The sequence below is a fragment of the Tursiops truncatus genome, chromosome 16 (genome assembly GCF_011762595.2).
Source record: "Tursiops truncatus isolate mTurTru1 chromosome 16, mTurTru1.mat.Y, whole genome shotgun sequence".
NCBI lineage: Eukaryota > Metazoa > Chordata > Mammalia > Artiodactyla > Delphinidae > Tursiops > Tursiops truncatus.
Genome location: NC_047049.1, coordinates 79,806,071 through 79,825,032, shown reverse-complemented (window position 1 = coordinate 79,825,032; position 18,962 = coordinate 79,806,071). Strand labels below are relative to the sequence as shown.

At 49.1% G+C, this 18,962-nt stretch overlaps 1 protein-coding gene across 16 annotated transcripts in view; it reads right to left on the bottom strand.

The window, feature by feature from the left end:
- The window catches only part of SIPA1L2 (signal induced proliferation associated 1 like 2), a 235,693-nt gene that overhangs the window by 28,406 nt on the left and 188,325 nt on the right, over positions 1-18,962 (bottom strand). For all 16 annotated transcript variants that reach the window (XM_033841437.2, XM_033841438.2, XM_033841439.2 and 13 more), the window contains 7 exons: positions 12,851-13,108; positions 11,026-11,109; positions 9,491-9,591; positions 9,032-9,135; positions 7,036-7,421; positions 2,337-2,561; positions 48-201 (listed from right to left, as the gene is read on the bottom strand). In XM_033841437.2, coding sequence (XP_033697328.1) covers positions 48-201; positions 2,337-2,561; positions 7,036-7,421; positions 9,032-9,135; positions 9,491-9,591; positions 11,026-11,109; positions 12,851-13,108 — 1,312 coding nt within the window. The remainder of the gene's footprint in view (positions 1-47; positions 202-2,336; positions 2,562-7,035; positions 7,422-9,031; positions 9,136-9,490; positions 9,592-11,025; positions 11,110-12,850; positions 13,109-18,962) is intronic.

Here is an 18,962-nt window from a genome sequence, read left to right as displayed (position 1 = left end):
TTCCTTAGCGTTTCCGGTCACTTCAAAGCTACACAAAAGTCACTAACCTTTCTCCTCCCCTCCTCCACCGAGGGGCTGTCGGGAAGCATCAATTTCAGAAAGTCTTCTTTGGAGAGCACGTGCTGAGTTTCTGAGACATCATCTCCCACCACTGCCTGCTGCTGAGCTGAGGCGGACAGCAGACCCATCTCACCATACAGTCTGGTGAAACAAGGCAGAAGGAAAATGAAGGTGAGTCATCAGCCTATCTGTAAAACGCCGGTAGCCTTATGAATTAAAATCCAGTCACCAGCTTCACCCACCACGTTCATACACACAGAAACTCGCTGACTCACTTCTGCTGCATTTCTCCCAGATCCCCGTGCCATCCTACGTTTGCGAAATGAGTGCAAACTTAGGTTTCTGAATAATGCAGAACAAATCAGATCCCCAAAGCCCTGAATGAGAAAAACATAGAGCCAAATTTTCAAATAAGGCTGTGTCTTCCCTTTCCTAACCTGTGTCAGAAAACACAGTTTCAATAATTCATCAGAGATTATCTCGTGTTCTTCGAAGGAAGCCTGGTGCCTGTCCGGAATTTGAGAAAGCCCTTCTCTTGTGGCTGGGCAACCCCACGCACCGTCCACCCTGCAACACGGAGAGCCAGACCCCGGGGCACCTGATGTTGAACAGTAATCCATCCGGGTGCACGCCAAGCATTTTTATTATCAGCCATTTCGCAAAGCCGTTGGAATAAACGAAGCAGCTATCCCCCTTGATTATCAGTATACAGAAATGTATTTATGGACAACAGAAGACTGCCTAGCCGAATTACTGTTTTCAGCTCTTTTCCAGGGAGAAAACTGGGGAGTCGTTTTTAAAAGGTTTGGTCTGCAAATGTAATCTGAGCCACGGAACGTTCCTGAAGACACGGTGGGTGAGGAACCAGGGGCTGTACTGTCAGCCGAGGCGGACGGGCCGCACAACCTGAAACGTGATGCTCCAGGAACCACGGCCCAGGGCGGCAGCTTGCCGAGGATGACCTGTGTGTGACTGTCCTGCATCACCGAGATGACCCCATCTCCAAAGCCAGGCTACTGTGTTGCAGGGTGACGGCTCACTGGGGAATTATCAGGATATGAAACTCACATGAACATGCTCAAAATTAAGAACGATTTATCGGAACTCGCTACGTCTCTTGCTTTGTTCCTGAGGTAGGTCAGGTTTCCCGAACTTTTCGGCTCTGTAAGCAGCAGCAGCGCTGACGACATGAAAGCAGTGACTGGGGAAGAAGCTTTCAAAACTTTTAAATGTGACTGAAGATGTGGTTGGCTTGGGAGCTAAAAAAGAACCCAAGACCCGGGGGATGGGGGCTCTGCACGGAACCCCCGTGGGAAGACACACCATGGAGGGTTTGTGACGAGGCCGTCACACGTGCCCAGCTGTGGGCCCTGAGATTCGGGGGTAGACGTGCTCAAGAGCTCCAGGCCCTATCTGCTTTGGGAAAGACGTAGGGAAGAAAAAAACAAACCCAGGTCTCATCAGTAACTGCTGGGATAATAAGGTAACACCGAAAATCACTAATAAAATGCACTATTCCAGTTCCCTATGTGTTTAAGTAAAAATTGCTAGCCTTTTTTCCTGCTAACTTAGTGACTTTATTAAAATTGACAAATGATACGTCAATAAGTATGCTCCGAGGGTCTACTACGTGTGTCACGAGGACGTACAGAGGTGAGGAGGACATGGTACGTGAATATAAAAGCAAGGAACAGAAATTTGTTTTAGGGACTTCCCTGATGGTGCAGTGGTTAAGAATCTGCCTGCCAACGCAGGGGACACGGGTTCGAGCCCTGGTCAGAAAAGATCCCACATGCCGCGGAGCAACTAAGCCCGTGTGCCACAACTACGGAGCCTGCGCTCTAGAGCCCACGAGCCACAACTACTGAGCCCACGAGCCACAACTACTAAAGCCCGTGTGCCTAGAGCCCATGCTCCATGACAAGAGAAGCCACTGCAATGAGAAGCCCGCGCACTGCAACAAAGAGTAGCCCGTGCTCGCCACATCTAGAGAAAGCCCGCGTGCAGCAAAGACCCAATGCAGCCAAAAATAAATAAAATAAAGAAATTTATATAAAAAAAAAAGAAATTTGTTTTAATTTTATATGAGAACATCAAAGAAAGGGAAGACTTTTAAAGAGAAATATAAATGCCAACATTTAAAGAGCTTTACCAAGATGTTTCTCGATGACTCTTTTTTAGAAAATCTGTTTCTACTGGGGGGAAAAATACATTAGCTTGGTCCATGCCCCAGATGCCCAAGGTTTGCCTAGAGAAGAGCCCCCCGGACACCTTACCCCTGACACTCAGCCACTTCGGGTTCCTCGGGTGGCGGGCTGTCTTCCGATTTCTTCCAGCCGATGACATATTTGTTCATGGCCCCTTGCCGGTGGTAGGCCTTGGACACGGACCCCGGGGCCTGTTGACTGCTGCTGTGAGACACGATGTACACTTTGGACGTATCCAGAGACCCACTAATTTTGGAACCGTGAGCTGAGGGGCTTCCTGAATGGCGTGAACCACTGGGGAGAAAAAGACAGAAGCCGCGATACAATCAGATCTCAGCGGTGCGGGCACGTTGCCAAACTCAGAGCCACCACGCACGACTCCCGTCCTTCTCTTGAGCAAAATCGGGCAGCGGGGGGCAGATGTGGCCGCCTCTCTGCCACGTGCCTTTGGAATGCCCTGCTTCCCACAGGCCAAGGGTGTTCATGTGCAAAGCTGTATGCCTGTGGCCAGAAGGATGTTCAAAGCCCAGTCAGGGGAAATCTAATAGAAAAATGGGCACCACAGTGATGCCTCAGAAGAAAAGAAACTCAAATGGTGAATAAACATAAGAGGAAGGGCTCAACCTCCGCCATCCCCAAGGAAACCAGTGCAAACCACTGCAGGATATCAGGGCACGCTCACCAGACTGGCAAAAATGGGAGCCTCTTATGATGAGAGTCCAGTGTTACCAGCACCTGGGGCAATGGTCACAAGCCCGGTGTGCTTTTCCATTTTCCTCATTCAGGCTTGATTAAAAATGTCTTTGACCCCAATAGTAAAATATTTTAAAGTTAAACTCTAAGAACAAATGCATGGAATCCATTTCACGAGCAACGTGGCGAGACCCCGTGTCTAGCAGCAGTAACGTGGCTCTAAAGGTTTCCTCTGAAGCAGATGAACATTCTAGAATGTTGGCAATAAGGTTTTCATGAATCCTTTCCTTCTAGACTCACGTTCTTATTTTAGAGTTTCACTGCCAACTCTCAGTCCTTTACAAAGAGTAGAGTATGATGACATGAATAAGTGCAAACACCAGAGAATCACATGAGCCATTTACAGGAGAAGCCAGAACATGGGTTTTTCTGCTTTGTTTTTTTGGCAGTTGACTTGTTTCACTTTGCAAAAGCTTGGTTAGCCTCCTATGAATACTGCTTTGTATTCTGAGCTCTTATCTAAGTGCCCTGCCCTCGTAGGGGAAAAAGAAAACAACCAACCAACCAAAACGGGTTTGCTGAATTAAAAGCATGGAGCGGCAGGGGCGCCGTCTTAATGGGTGGTGATTCCTGCACACCCCTCCCTCCAGCCCCGTCTCGCCTCGCACCAGTGCAGCTTGTCTTCAGGGGTCGTAAGTCCCCGTTCCCAGTTCTCAGTGCAATCCCGGAATCGCACCACAAACATAATGGACGCTTGCTCTACTCCTGGATGGCTGTTGGGAACGTGCGTGTGTGTGGTGGAGCTGGTGGGGGTGGCAGTGATGCTGGTGGTGGAAAACCAGAATCAGAGTATTAAGAGTTTGTCATAGATGGTCTGGGAGCTGCGAAAAGCCGACCCTGGTGCCTCCTGTCTCCTTAGGCGACCCAAGGCACTGGGTTACTAACTCAATCAACGAGCATTTATCAACAGCCTTCTTAGACTTCCCTCCTTCACTCAACAAACATTCCAATGCCTGTCAAGTTCAAGGACCTGTATGTAACAAGTGCTGTGGCTACGGAGTGAAGGAGACAGGCCCAGGCTCTCTAGATGAGAGGAGGCAGCAGCCTGGGGTGAGATCCACACTGAGTACAAATCATGTCAACCAGGGTTGAGCGCTGGGACGCAGCTAAGACATGGTGGGATACAGGAGTGCGTGGGCTGGAGGGGTGACTAGCCAGGGTGCTCGGCGCTGATGCCAGCCCCCAAGGGGCTCTCCTGTTCCCTGGACTGCGCCCAGTCACAACTGAGCCCCTGGGCAGCGGGCCTCAGCTCCGAGCTGACCACACACTCAGAGGCCGACGGTACTCATCAGCACAGGGAGTGTGCGTCCCGGTCTGGGTCCTGGCATTTCGGGATCTGCAGAGTCTCGGCACCACTGTGGTAGGTGGGTCCCTTGTGCACTAATGAGCCTTTTACCTCAACACGCTGACATTTCAAGTCTTATTTTACATGTAAAACTATTAATAGATAACACTTAAAAATACTTGAATATTTTAAAATTAAAAAAAAAACTTTAAAATATTTGAAATCTTATTTTCTCTAGCTCTCCCATATGGGTGAGGGGACAGACAGGAGGAAGTGTTCAAAAGAGTTACTTTAATGATGAATTCCACAAAAGCCTGCAACTGGAGTTGAAATGTGGCTTTAAAGTCACTGTCAACTAGGAAGGGCAAGAAAAAGGCACCTGGATGGGAAAGGAGCCTCTCATTCAGCACATGGCCCTTCTGCAACCGCTGTGCTCATGTCCAGCGTAAAGGGGTGGAAAGAAGGAACATCGACCAGAAATGCAATCTAGCAGTTTCCTGTGCTTTCTACGAGTCTGACCCATTACATTAATGAATGCTTAAGGTGTTCCAGAAAATTGACTTCAAATCCCTATAAATATCCTGACTCTATTCATAAAAGAAGGTGCTCTGAAAGCGGTTTCCACTGAAATTCTCCTCAACGGTAATACAAAATTCTGTTTGTGATGCCAATTACATCTCTCTAACGAGGTATCAGGAAATCAGCCATTTTACAAAATCTTCTACACTCTGAACAAGACACCAGAAGATTATAAAATCCCAAGACGGTTTTTACAGCCTGGCCAATTCAAAACTGTCTCTGAAAGTAAGACAGGAATAATTCAGGTAACCAAAGCCACTGATAACACTTAAATATTATTTTAGTTAGTACTAAACCTATTTAAAGTCAAATTATTAAAGAGAACTGGTCAAAAGTAATAGGTGTCTCTACTTTGAAATAGTTTCCATATCCTGCACTCCGTCTGCCCAGGGGAAGAAGACAGAGCCTATGGTGGGTGCTCAGGACGCCCTGTCTGCATCTCCTCCCTCTTCTCCCAGGGACACGACCCTCTGATTTTCTTCTGAGGAAGTGGCTCTCTTCCCCAGTCTCCAGCTGCGTGGTTCGGCAGACTGACCTCCAGGCCCCCAGAGCACAGTGATTAAAGCCAAGAACACGTGAAGAGACACTGGTGGTAGGGCAGGGGGGCATGTCTGCAGAAACTTGAAAAGATCCGCACTTCCTTCCTGTGACGGGGAGCAGTAGCACCGGAGGCCTGCAGGTGACACAGCAGGTGACACAGCCATTCTCACTGCTGAGATTTCAGGGCCGTCCTGCCGAGCCCACGGACCGGGGGGACCTGGTCTCAGGTGACATCATGTGAGCTGCTGTGTCAAATACTACCTTCGCTGTGCGAGCTAATTCGTGCGCAGTTTTCTTTAACTTGTCACATAAATGCCCTCGAATGACACAAATGATGTAAATGTAAGACACAGACGACGACGTTAGCGACAGGAGAAGGAAAGCAGAAAGGCGGCAGTGAGCACGTGTGTGCAGGCACCCTCGTGTTTTAGGTTTGTGTAAGAAAAATTAATCTACGGTAATTTTCCGGGACTTAGAAGTTTAAAACGTTTTTTCAAACAAGATCAGACATCACATGACATCAGTCATGAAAATAACGGCACCGCTGATGAGGTCTCGGCCTCCACTGAGAGGAAAGCCGGCGCGATTCATGTGTCTGCTCTGTGGTCACAGCTACTCTCCCTTCTGCCCGGCGGTTCGTCCCCCCCGGCTCGGCAGTGGCCGCGTGAGGACGGGCAGAAGGTCAGAGGGCAGCGGGCTCGGCCTGGGTGAAGGCGGCCGAGGAGAACAGAGGCCGGCGCTGGGAACCCCACGGCCAGCCTCAAGCACCATCGCTGGAGAAGTACCTCTGCCACGGCCTTAGGGACCTGGAAGGATAATCCCATCCGTGTTCATCTGACTGCCCTCCGGCAGCTAGAAGAGTTCTGAGGAAAAGTCAGACAGTCACTCAGAGCTGAAGCAGGGAGGCAGCAAGGAAAACGAGAGCGGTCGTCGGTGTGCAGTGAATTCTACGCACAGCCAAACCTGAATGAAAGCGTTTCTCTGCCTGGTCTTTGAAGGGAGGAATCACCAATTATGAGTTTTCAAGTCTCTGTACAGACGTATGTCAAACAGGAGTTTAAAACTACTCATAGCTACATACTGCACATTCGTAGCTAGAATACAATTCCTTTACATTTAGCTAGTCTTTTTTTTTAATTGGACTGTCACTGTGAACATACTTCCATTGGTGCACACGCTGGTGAGAGGGGGCCCGCGGACCAGGGCAGAGCGGGGCACGGGCCTTCGGAGGGACGACGAGAGGCCACCCCCCGCCCCGTCACTGCCCACTATCCCCTGAGCGCTGTCCAGCTTGCCGTCTCCTGAAAATCAGGGACCACAGGTTGAACTGGGAGAGAGAGATGAGTGGTCTGATAAGGGCCATGAGCATCTCTGTTTAGTTTTCTCTCAACTTTCAAGAGAAAGGAAGATAGAATCACAAACGTATTCGTGTGCACATTTCAAAGGAGACTCTGGAAGCAAGCATCTCCTCTGAAGTCAGGCCGCGTGGCACACAGGTGGCAATGACCTCAGGCGCCTGCTGGTCCTACTTCGGGCCCCTCTCCCACCCCAGCGCAGGCGACGGCGCCCAGGGTGCCCGGAGCGGGCGCCGGTGGCGGCGCGGGGACTTACCTGGAGTGGGATGAGATCTCGCTGAGGTCGCCCAGGCTGCCGTCGGCAGCATGGCCGGTGGAGATGCTGGGCGCATAGCCGTGGACCGCGTACATCTTGGCCTGCTCGTCGTCGGGCCCCGGGATGTCCGAGTCAGCCCACTGCTCCGCCTGCCCGTGGACCAGGGACCTGCTGCCCGCCAGGTGCACGGGGCCGAGGACCGTGGCGGGCATGCACGGGGCCGTGTCGATGCCACTGTCCGTGGAGGCGCCCTTGATGTACGTAAGCCCCGGCAACTCGGGGTCCATCAGGTCCCCGGACCCAAAGTGCTTGTCATCGCTGTTGCCAGAGGTGTCGCTGGAGAGTGTGTTGCTGCTGGAATGGCTGGGGCAGCTTTTCTCCCCAATCTTGAGAAGAAAGAGAAACGGAAAGGCTTCCAACAAATCCCACACTTTGCTTCTTCGTGAAGAGGTCATTCCCCGCCCCCACCAGACTCAGGAAGCTACAAACCAGATGATTTCACCCGAACCCCTTCTGCTCACTTGTCAGTGAGAGGCAAGGAAAGAACTTCCTTTTAAAAAATGTCCTGGTTTCATGCAAAAGTCGCCCTGAGGCATAATTCCTCCCATCATTCATCTTAATCTAAATGGCTATCTTTTCAAGTCTTTGTTCAATCACTTGTGCATGAAACGCCGAAGTATTGCCAGGGTGTCGCTAACCAGAAAGTAATCAAAAGCACGTGGGGAATCAATAAAAGGAGGACAGCAGCCTTTCCTCCAGAAGATGCTCCTACGACGAATGACAGGGCCAGCCCTGCGTTTGGGGCTGAAGACCCAGGTCTGCATCACAGCGATGGGGCTTTGGACAGCCACTCGATCCCTCCCTCTGCTTATTACTCTAAGCCCAGCGATCACAGCATGGACCCAACCAGCTCACGTGCAGAAGCACGGTGTAGCGCGAGCCACATGCCCCAGGGCCCAAGTCGGGGCAGCCCCGGGGGGCTGACGAGATGGGGTGCTCTCGGGAGTGCTCTGAGATCCCAAGAGAACAGGGTAAATGCCCCCGTCTGAGGATGTCCTGGTACAGACATGGCCCCTCTCCTCAGGCTGGGAAAACTAACGAGGCCCAAATCGTCAGTCGTGAGACCCAGCCGCGCCCCGATCTATTTTCGAGTGGTTTGGCCTTTCCTCCCTCCCTGTCACATCCTTAAGCAACTCCTCTTGCCCTTTGTTATCACACATGGATCTTCTGTGCAGGCGGCACTGAGCGGCTCCACGAGGCTCGAGACGAGCTGGGGATACAGCTGAGAGACGGAGGCCACGTGTTCGCAGGTAACACTCGGCCAGCTCTACAGCTGGCCGGTGACGCACGGAGGAGACGGAAAGGAACAACTCAGCTCAAGGCCTGATCAAGCGCCCACAGGTTCTGAAAACTCAGCTGCTTTGTAAGGTTGGCCGCCTTTGGCAACAACTACAGCTCCTGTTTGCACGTTTAACTGGGAGTTTTATTCCACTGAGCTACAGTCAGCGACATGGCCCGCTTTTTCATTTTTGCGGAAAGTAAACCAAACCACGCGGGCACTGTGGGAACGCCGGCTGCCTGTCAGTTGGCTGGGGCTGGCATTACTGCGCACCATCTGCGGCTGTCCACTGAGCCCCGGGCAGAGTGGCGCCCACCCCACACCCCGCTCCACAGGTTCCGCTTCTGTGCTGTGCCCACAAGTGGGTCAGAGTTAACAGATGAAAAATACCAAGGATCAAAGGCTGAGTCTATGATCTTGGCTCTGCCGATAATTTACAGTATGACCTTTCTTTGTGGTTCTTTATAACTCAAGGAGGAAAAAAGAAACAAAAAAACCCTTAGCTTTTCATTTCGTTTTTTTTTTTTCCCCTCCACCCAAGAGCCTTGTGAGGTAAAAGACACCCCTGAGAACCCCTGGCAACAGCGGTACTAAACCGCGTGTGCTGAGATGATCACAAGGGCCGAAGGAACGCCAGTGCACGAGGAAAGGACTCACGTGAGAAAGCTTATTGGGGGAATCCTTGCAGCCTCCATCGTTCTGCAGGCCTCTTTCTTTATAGGAGCTCAGGACTTTGGGAGGTGGGCCGTGCCATTTGGTTTCTGCCACAAAGAGAGAGAAGACTTAACATTTCATTTCTCGTGTTAACGAAGGAGCGAAGAAATGCAGGAGCCCAACGAATGGTTCAGTGACCGCGAAGAGGACTGTGGTTCTAGGACCTTCTCCCGGTCCTGCCGATGGAGACACCCTGGAGCAGGCAGAACTGCCCACAACGCTCATGGTCTGTTCCCCAGGCACCACCCGCCGTGACCACGTCCCAGACGACGTTGCAAGGTCCAGCAGCCCACTCGCACAGGGCGGGATGCAGCTGACCAGACGTGCACGGCTGAAGGAACGAGTGATGGGGGAGGGAGGGGGCAGGAGGGAGGGGCGCCTCGGGGCAGGGGTCCTTGTTACCGGGGTGTCTGCTTCCTTCCATGGCGTCCTCCCGCTCCCTGGCCCCTTCACATTCCAAAGGGCCGGAGCCCTGGTGCTCAAGCAGCAGGGGAGACTGGCACCTGGAAAGAACACAGAGCTGAGCCCGCCTTGCCCCCCATCATCCCACCACTGTCCCGTGTGTGTGCTGGCTCCCCGAGGGGCGATCCCAGGGACCCCTAAACAGAGGCTGTCTCTGGCAGATGGAAATGCAGTCTGCCAGCCCAGCCCTGCCTGAGAGACTTAGAGCATCTGGAACTGGGGGCTCTCGTTTCACCACTGGGTCCATAGAGGCACCTGGATGACACTGTTTACAGATAAAGGCGGTGGCCGACGCCAGGGGATGGAGGGACTGTCTGGGGTCAGACGGCTCGTCCCTGATGGGCTGAGGAGGGGCTCACTGCTTTTGCTGTCGCTGTTTCTCTTGTGCACTGATACTTTCTTATATCAAAGTTTTTAAGGAAAAAGAAAATCAGGTTGATTGGCGCTAGACTACATCCAGGTGGACTTTATTTTATGAAAACCCCCAAATAGGACAATTCACTCTTCCAAAAGAAACTGCAGAAAACTTATTCACGTTACAAAGGGACACTTACTTACAGAATCCCAGTTACAGACCCCGGTTTGCAGAAAAAGCCAGAAGTGGTTTTTCCATTGACAGAAAAGACTCCCCTCTACTTTAAAAATGCAACTCAACAGAGAAACATTTCTTGAAGTACCACTTTTAAGAACCCCCTCTAGGATCTAAGGTAGGAAATGCATGGAACTCGGACCGCAAAGCTCTACTTCTCAGCCCAAACCAGAAGGAAGGAGCATGCTGGGGAGAGACGTTTCCCTGGGCACGTGCGAGAGCAGTAATGGAAGGTTCTCTGGTCCGGTGAAAAGCCTCCCCGGCTGACCTGGCCGTTCTCTTGTCTAATCAGTACAGCCAGCGCCTTTGAGCAGCAGAGACAACACTGGGCCCCAGCAGCACACAGAAACACTGCTGCCCTGAGCCAGGCCCGCATCTCCATGGGAAAGCACACCCGCCCCGCTGTTTCCCCTGACTGACTGTATCAGTAAATTCTGTGTCCTGTTCACAGGTGCCCTCAGGGTCCTAGATGCTCTGCTCACACACTACAAGGGACCTGCTAAATCTGCCTTCTCTGATTCTGGGCTGGGTTTGGGAGAGAAAACGCTTGCAAGAGAGGCTGTGAATTTATTCCTCGTCAGCAGTTCAAGTGAAGGGAAACTCCCAAGGGCCATCGCCCACAGGGTCTCCAAATCCTTAACTTTTACATATTCAGAAAGACTCTCCCTTATTTAAAAAAAAAAAATCAGACAAGCTCAGAATACAGACAAATGAGTGCCACCTCCACAGAAATGGTGAGCTGTCCAGCCTGGATGCACCCGTCCTATCAAAGGTCTGTCTTCATTTCTCTGTCCCCCAGTGGCCTCGTGCACAGTAAGCGCTTCTGAACGTGCCCCGCAAACCAGTGCCCCCCAGGGGCCCGCAGAAAGGTGAAAGTGAGCGGTACCCGTCGTATCCAGCTTGTGGTCTCCAGGGTCCGCTCCCGCCGGGTCCGGGATCACTGGAGGAGGACTGGTTGCTGGGTGAACTTCTGAAAGGTTGACTAGAATCAGTAACCGGGCCCTGAGGGGTCTGCAGGCTGCCAACTTCCTGACCTGGCTTGTTTTGTTTTACAAGTGAATTCATTTTTCAGTGATGAAGAAAAGCAGAAACACGCATCGCAGTCGTGGACAAATAAACTAAGAATTGGTGATGCCATGAGATTTCAGGTGGTTTTCGGTTGGTAATTTATTATAAGAAAGAGATGTGGCGGAAACAAGGCTTCACCAACTAAAGAATTCAAGCGCAGCTAATGACGCCAGTGAAACACGCAGAACCCCCAAGAGCACAGAATTATGAAAACATCACTACTACTTGGTCTGTGAGACTTAATGCAAGGCACGTTGTGGTTCTATATTTAAAATCCATACAGAGAGAAAACCCTAAATTTCTGGCAAAGCCATGTACTTCCACACATCGATTGAATGACATCCTATTTATTTCAGACACACAAAAATGATCGATCGTCGTGAGAATTTACTTGATGAAGATGTGCTCGCCAACTTCCCTGTTGCTATTAGAACCCTTCCTTATAATTTACTAACTTCTATGCTAATAAGGGACGTTCTGCAGACCCCTTTCCTTCCCGATGTCCCCCTTTTCACCTGGGCTATGTACTATGTGCATTTCTCTGAATATGGGAAGTTTATAAACTCAGCAGACCTTTGAGAAGAGACCAAGAGCCCAGCTGACTTAGTGTCAACTTGAAGTAACACCATTCCTGCACTCACTCTTAGAAGAACAGACTGGAGGAAGCAGAGGAAGACCACGTGTTTTCATCTTAGCAATTATTATTAATGCCTGTATAGGCTCCCTATGTGCCAGGAATGGTTCTAAGCAGTTTACCTCTCTTGATTGACTCAATTGTCCTAATGCCCTGTGGAGGCCTCTATTATTGCTAAATTGATTTTTCAGACGAGGAAACTGGAGACTGGGAGAGGCCGAGTAACAGGCCAAGGTGATGACCCGTCAAGCAAACAGCCTGGCCCAGCGTCTGCTTACGGCATACGCTCTATTAGACGAGAGCCTGACAAGACATTTGGAGGAAACTCACGGTGTCTCCATGGCCCATAAGATATGCGAAAGTTAAAACAAAAGGAGGAGGAATCAACAACCACAACAAAACAAATTTACTACGTTGTTCACTTAAAACTACCTTTGCGAATTATGCAACCCCCGAAAATTCTCACCAGCTTCTAATGCTGTTGGATTTAACTTTTAAACGAGTGCATTCTCTCAGGGAAAAACTTAATTTTAAACTCAACTCCCTTTGCTTAAAATGAGAGAGAAAAACAAACAGATGCTGATGATCCTAGGACCTCTGAAAATACTACACCCACGAGGGTGACGGGATTTCATCGCTGATTCTGCCGCTTTCTTTATACTCAAACCGTCCATATTTATCTGGACGCTCCTGCAAAATGGTTTCTCGGATATCTTTCCCGAGACGGTGAGGAGAGTGGGTTGATAGGAGGATCACGGTGGAGAGGGATGGCCGTGGCCCTGGGGGGCAGCGTCCGTGGGGAGGACCTGCACGCCATCAGCATCATTGCTGGGCCAGGAACCCAAGCACCCCAGCATCTGGGGCCCGCCTGGCCACCCTGCCTGCCCACTTGGTCAGAACAAGCGAACTCAGAAATGATTAAGCCACATAAAAGTCCCCCTGACCCTCTGAAGTTCTAGCTGCAAGAGCTTCACAAGGGCCGCCCTTGAGGAAGCGGTACCAGCCTTACCTGGTGCCGTCGGGCAGCTTCCGGTCAAAGGAGGTGCTGCGTGGGATGGCGGCCTGGGTCTGTGGGAGCAGCGGCTGGCACTGCAGCCTGTCAGGCGTGCCAGGCACCGGGGAGGCCCTGGGCAGGGGCTGCAGGGCGGGCGTGGGCACTCGGTGCCATGTGGTGTTCCTCCGGAAGGGGGTCTTGTACTCACAGGGGGTGCCCTCGCTGTCGAGCTTGTACTCCACCATGGGGATCCGGCAGAGCTCCGAACACCCTCTGTGAAGCCAAGAAGAGATGGTCGGGGGGTGCTCAGTGCCGAGCCCTCAGCACCGTCACCCGCAACCGCACACGTGCTTCTCGGGGCGCACAGGCAGTGGTGCAGAGCCACCACCCTCAGGAGCAGCCCGGGCGACGGTGACCGTGTCTGTTCACCCCCCAGCACGGGTCAGGAGGAGGCGGTCTCGCGCCCGTGGCTCTGATTAACCGACAGATACACCTGTCAGGTGTTTCACTCATAGGCTCTGTCTCTCCAGGTAGCCTGCAAACTTCGTGGACAGACTGCCATATACCTTTAACCACTTTGCATACACTGAATCATCTGCATTGAACATGGGTGATAGATAAACTTTAATCGATGAAAAACGCCTCATACATAATCTAAACAGATAGCTGCAAGTACAGTTGTATCATCGGGGATCAGAGTCACATGTTATACCAAGTCTGAGAAAAGTGAAAAACAAACTTCGCAAAAGCTGTCACAGTCAAGGGAAAGCCGGAGTGTCCATCCTGCCAAAGTCACGTGTGGTCTTAGTTACACGGTCACTCCCACGGGTCCTCACAAGGTCATCTCCTGTGGGCTCAAATGATCAGTCAGGGATGTAAGACCCTTTAGCCTGAAAAATGTGATCTCAGACATCCCTCAAGTTACACCATGCACATAGGGCTACTGACGTGACCAAAGTGACCTGCAAAGCCAACTGGTGCTGTTTGGCCAGGACACAGGAAGCCTCGGTGAGTCTCAGATTTGAGTGTCAGGGTAAATCATCCCAAGTTACCACATGAATGAAGCCATGCCTCTACCTAGACGTTCCGGAGTCAGCGGAAAAACTTTCTCATATTCACTCTAAGAAATCTATTAAGGCGATAAGGTATCGCTCTTTAAACAGGAGACTTTCATCCTCAAGATGATGGAGTAAAACTTTTCAGAATCATTACAAAAGAACAAAACCAAAACCAAAGTGGACCATCAACAAAACTTGGAGACACCAAAACACAGTATGTAAAGATGGAAGGCAATATCGAGACTGGAAAATCTATAGAGAAGGACAGTAGATAAGCTGTCACCTAGGACTGGGGATGGGAATAGAGAGTGTCTCTAAGGCAGAACAAGGTTTCTTTTTCAGATGATTAGGATTTTCTAAAATTAGAATGGGGTGATGGTTGCACAACTCTGAAAATATTCTAAAAATGGGTAAATGCTATGGTGTGTTAACTAGATTTTAATAAATTTCATGAATTAAAAAAAAAAGATGCAAGGCAAATGGGAGAACGTCAATGGTGGAGCAGAGAAAGGCAAACCCAAGGGTGTCCAGAGGGGAAGACAAAGAGAAGCACGACCATCCCCTTGCACACTTAAACAGGTGCAGGAACAGAGATGCCACAGAGAGCGGAAGGGGAAGGGAAGGAGTGAGCAGAGAAAAGTGTGACGCTGGGGTCCAGGCTTGACTTCCTTCCAGAGCTAGGAAGTCAAGTTTACTGGTAAAGAGATAGCCCTTGCCCCATTCTGTGTAATAGGCATGCGTATCTCCTTAGGATGCTTTATTCAGCTCATTTCTTCTGTTCTCAAAGCGTGGCGCCACCATCCATTCGGTTTCCCAAGCCAAAAGGCAGAGCATCGTTTTTGGTTTCTATCCCTCTCTCCGTCCCAAGCTCCAAGTACTGTTGATTTGACAGGTGAGAACCTTTCACCCAGCATTGCTGTTGAGAAGAACGGACCGTTCAGTGACCCAGGCCTTTGTGTGGGCTCTGCACCAGACACTTAGGCTCTCTGCTTTAACCCAGGACTCTGAATTCCACAGTAATACGTCTTGATACGGACCTTTCTTCCATTCATTCTACTAGAGACCGTCAAATCTGGTTTTACCTATCTTTTAGTTCTGGAAATTTTCTTGTATTATTTCTTTTTTTTTTTTTTTTGCGGTACGCGGGCCTCTCACTGTTGTGGCCTCTCCCATTGCAGAGCACAGGCTCCGGACGCGCAGGCTCAGCAGCCATGGCTCACAGGCCCAGCCGCTCTGCAGCATGTGAGGTCTTCCCCGACCGGGGCACGAACCCGTGTCCCCTGCATCGGCAGGCGGACTCTCAACCACTGCGCCACCAGGGAAGCGATAAACATAATTTTTAACACTGCTTGTCTAGCCAGTAACTTTTCTGAGGCTAATAATCTCTCTCAGTCATCTATCCTGGAAGGGAAGACATTCTGTAGACCAAGAACATCATAAAAAACGTGCTGGTTAAAAATGTGACACTACAAAACTGTAAGAATAGCAAGTGGTTCCGTGAGTTGCAGCCCTCAGAGGACCTTACGTTTGACTGCTTTAATCTGACAAACAATCCCGTTGTCCCTCTAAACCTGGCACTGTGGACTCCGCAGGATGGCTTATTCCTTCCTGTACGAGGGACACTCGGTAACTTCTTCACATCCACATGCATCTGTGCTCTCCTCCGCTTCCTGAAGCTCCCGAGACCAGGGTTTCCCACCTGTAGATGTCTAGTCTGTGGCTGCTCCCACATCCCGGCTTCTGGGCACGGCCAGCGCAAAGGTGGTGTCCTCTCTAGTCACAGCTAACAGGCACCCACGCTCACTGCCCAGCACTGTAGCTCTAGACGCACAACTTCAGAGACACCGGCAAGGTCCCCAAGATGGCATCATTCCTTTCAAATGATACCTCCAGTCTCCCAGAAACACCCTCCATTTAGCACCAATAAATGGGTGCTTGAAGCAGAATCGCTGCTGGCCAGGTTGTGGATCAGCTCTTTCAAGGAGCCATTCAACCTCAGCAGCCTGGCCATCGGGACCATCACTGTCTGAGCCCAGCCAAGCTGCAGAGTGTTCTCTATTCACTTCCAGCAGGAACCCTCTACAGCAATCAAACTGTTCTCCACTGAAGAGAGACGTCTATGCCCTGGGCTCAAAACCCAACGTGTAGCTCAGAAATGGGACAATCTCTTTGGACCCACACTTCTCCTCCTGCAAGCGGAATGGAGACAGCAGAGGGTGTGTCGAGATTAAATTATATGAAGTACGCAAGCTTCCCAAAGCAACAGCTTCAAAGAAAGAAGTTAGTTTCAAACGGATACTATTAATTGTTGCTTCTATAGAGACAGTCAATATAAAACAGCAAAAGGCCCATACGCTTTCCTGAAAGTTCTTTTTAGATAATATATATTTATAGAATTATAGAATTGTAAAGTTTAACTTAATGTAACAATCGGAAGTACAGAAAAGTTTAGAGCTGTAAAGTTCCCTTCGTGTACATTCATCTGTAGAAGAATGCATCATTACCCCGTTACTTTCTTCTTTCATCTTATATCAAAGCAGGACCCGTGACTTTCAAAAACGATGAAAGGGGAAACGTCCTAGGGATAATAAATAGGGATAAATACTTTTGAAGAGTAACAACAACAATAACAAAAAAAATCCCCCAAACCTAGAGAACTGAGAAAAGTTTAAAGGAACAAGACGTATTCTTTTTGTTCAAAAAAGTTGAATAAATTAGCAGGACGTGGAGTGGGTAAACCATGGACCCACAGCACAGCTTAATCATGTAATTACAACTTGCAATTACTCTGAAATTGCCTGTTGGTTTCACTGTTTGGTGGCGTCACAGCAAACCTTCACCTGAACCCACTAATCTAGTGACGTCTTCCAACATACTGCGATGTTATCCGTTACTTCTAACCCACACTTCCCTTGTGTGACACTTTACAGGTTTCCACCTACACTACACCATTTCAATTTCACAAAAATGTCTGAGGCAGTACAAAGGACGTGTCCAATTTTCAGAAGGCTCAGAGACTTTGGAAAGGTGAGACAGCTTTCACCCTGGAACCAGGAAGCTGACTCCTAGCTCGGTACTCCTTCCGAAACACATGCCCATCTCCTTAGGAAACTATCAAAGAACAGTTAATGAGGCCCACATCCTGTCAGTTTCCACTAGGACCTGAAGGAGTCTTTGGAAACAAAGGCAGATAGATCCCCTCAAAGGAACTACCTGCTTCTTTTATATTATGCACTTTGTCAAAGAGCCCTCATAGCCCTAGGGATTGAAGTAATCACCGATATTTTAATCATTTTAATGTCTGTTATGCTAATAGCCTGCTAACAGCTAAAAGACTCTTCCCAAATTATACAACAAGGTGACAGGGATAATTGGGGCTCATTCACTCGCATCACAAACTCTTTCTGCTGCATAAAAAAATTAAACGCTTCCAAGAGGGAGATAACTTACTGTAAAGGTAAGGGCAGTGTCATATCTGAAATAGGCACTAAATGAAATATTAATTCACTTTTCTACCAATTTCCTTAATTTAAGATAAAAAAAGACACCTAGACTACAGACAGTAAAAGAGACATCCAGACCAGAAATCCCCTTGACCAAGCCCTTTGAATAAAGGTCTTTGCATTGAAAAGGTGCGTGTCTGTTACACGGGAAGTGAGGCTGGCTGGTACTGAATAATTCATCAGCTTCTCCAGGCCTTTCCTTCTCACCAGACACGGGGTGGAATGTGTCTTCACCCTCTGCACCCCAGTACCTAGCACAGCATTCGACTTAAAACAGGGCCAAACAGTTCTTTGTGAAGCCAACCACTTCCTTTTTTTTTTTTTCTTAGTTTGTTGAGGAACAACATCCTATTACATTATATACTTCACAGTTCAACAGAGGACTCAACAGCTATGTGACGCCTGACTTTTAATGAATATATTTCCACGAGAGCGCATATTCACTGGCTGTCCATCACCACTGCCCAGTGTCACTAGTCAAGCATGAGACAGTTACTTGCCTAACGGACAGAAAGCTCGTGCTTTACTGTCCCCCTTGGCATCCTGGTCACTGTGTCAATGTCACAACATCTCAAACTGCCAAAAAAGCAGAGGTACTAAGGTGTAGATGACTGACGGGAGAGTGTGAGAGTGTTTGCAGCACTGCGATACTTATTCTCCAGATATAAGCTCTTGCTCTAGTTTGAGAAAGCCATTTTTAAGTAGCAAAACTATAAATGGGAAGTCCTGTACTTTAGAATGCCACACAGACAAAAAGGAGCCCATGGATGGAAAGATTATGCCTGTCCTTTCCATTTTTAACAGCCCTGGTGCCCAGCAGCTTCTGGTACAAACTACTGCAGAGTGAAGGAATGAATGAAAGAAGTGAATGCATAGTAAACGTAAGGCAACCTACCTAACGTTCGTTCTGTAACTCAATGTTTATATTCTAGGAGGGATAAGATAATTCAAACATTATATTGGAGGACTGAGAATTGTGACCATGCTTCAGGTTACTTTGGGAACCTCAAGTTCCGTATTTTTTTCACAGTTCACATTAAAATTCATAACTTGAGGGCCCATGAGACAATACCAGATGGAACTGATTTTTCTTATCTATACACATAAATTGGAACCCTCATCTAAAACCTCACTTTAATCCAGATTACAACACACTATCTATCTATCTATCTATCTGTCTGTCTACCTACCTGTCTATCTATCTATCTATCAACTGCTCATCTGACAAAATTGAACTTTCCTTCCCACACTATCTATCTATCTATCTATCTGTCTGTCTACCTACCTGTCTATCTATCTATCTATCAACTGCTCATCTGACAAAATTGAACTTTCCTTCCCATTCCCTATTTCCGCGTCCCCTCTGGGTCCTTTGGGGAGTTGAACGGTCATGGCAACCGGCAGCCAAACAGAAGACAAGAACATACAGCTTCAATTTTATAGAATGATCAGAGAACAACAAATTAAAGTCATGACAACATGAGATAATTTCCACTGTTTTGCATTATACAGAAAAATATGTCTTGGACAGTATGTCAACAAAGTATGGAAAATCACACAAAACAG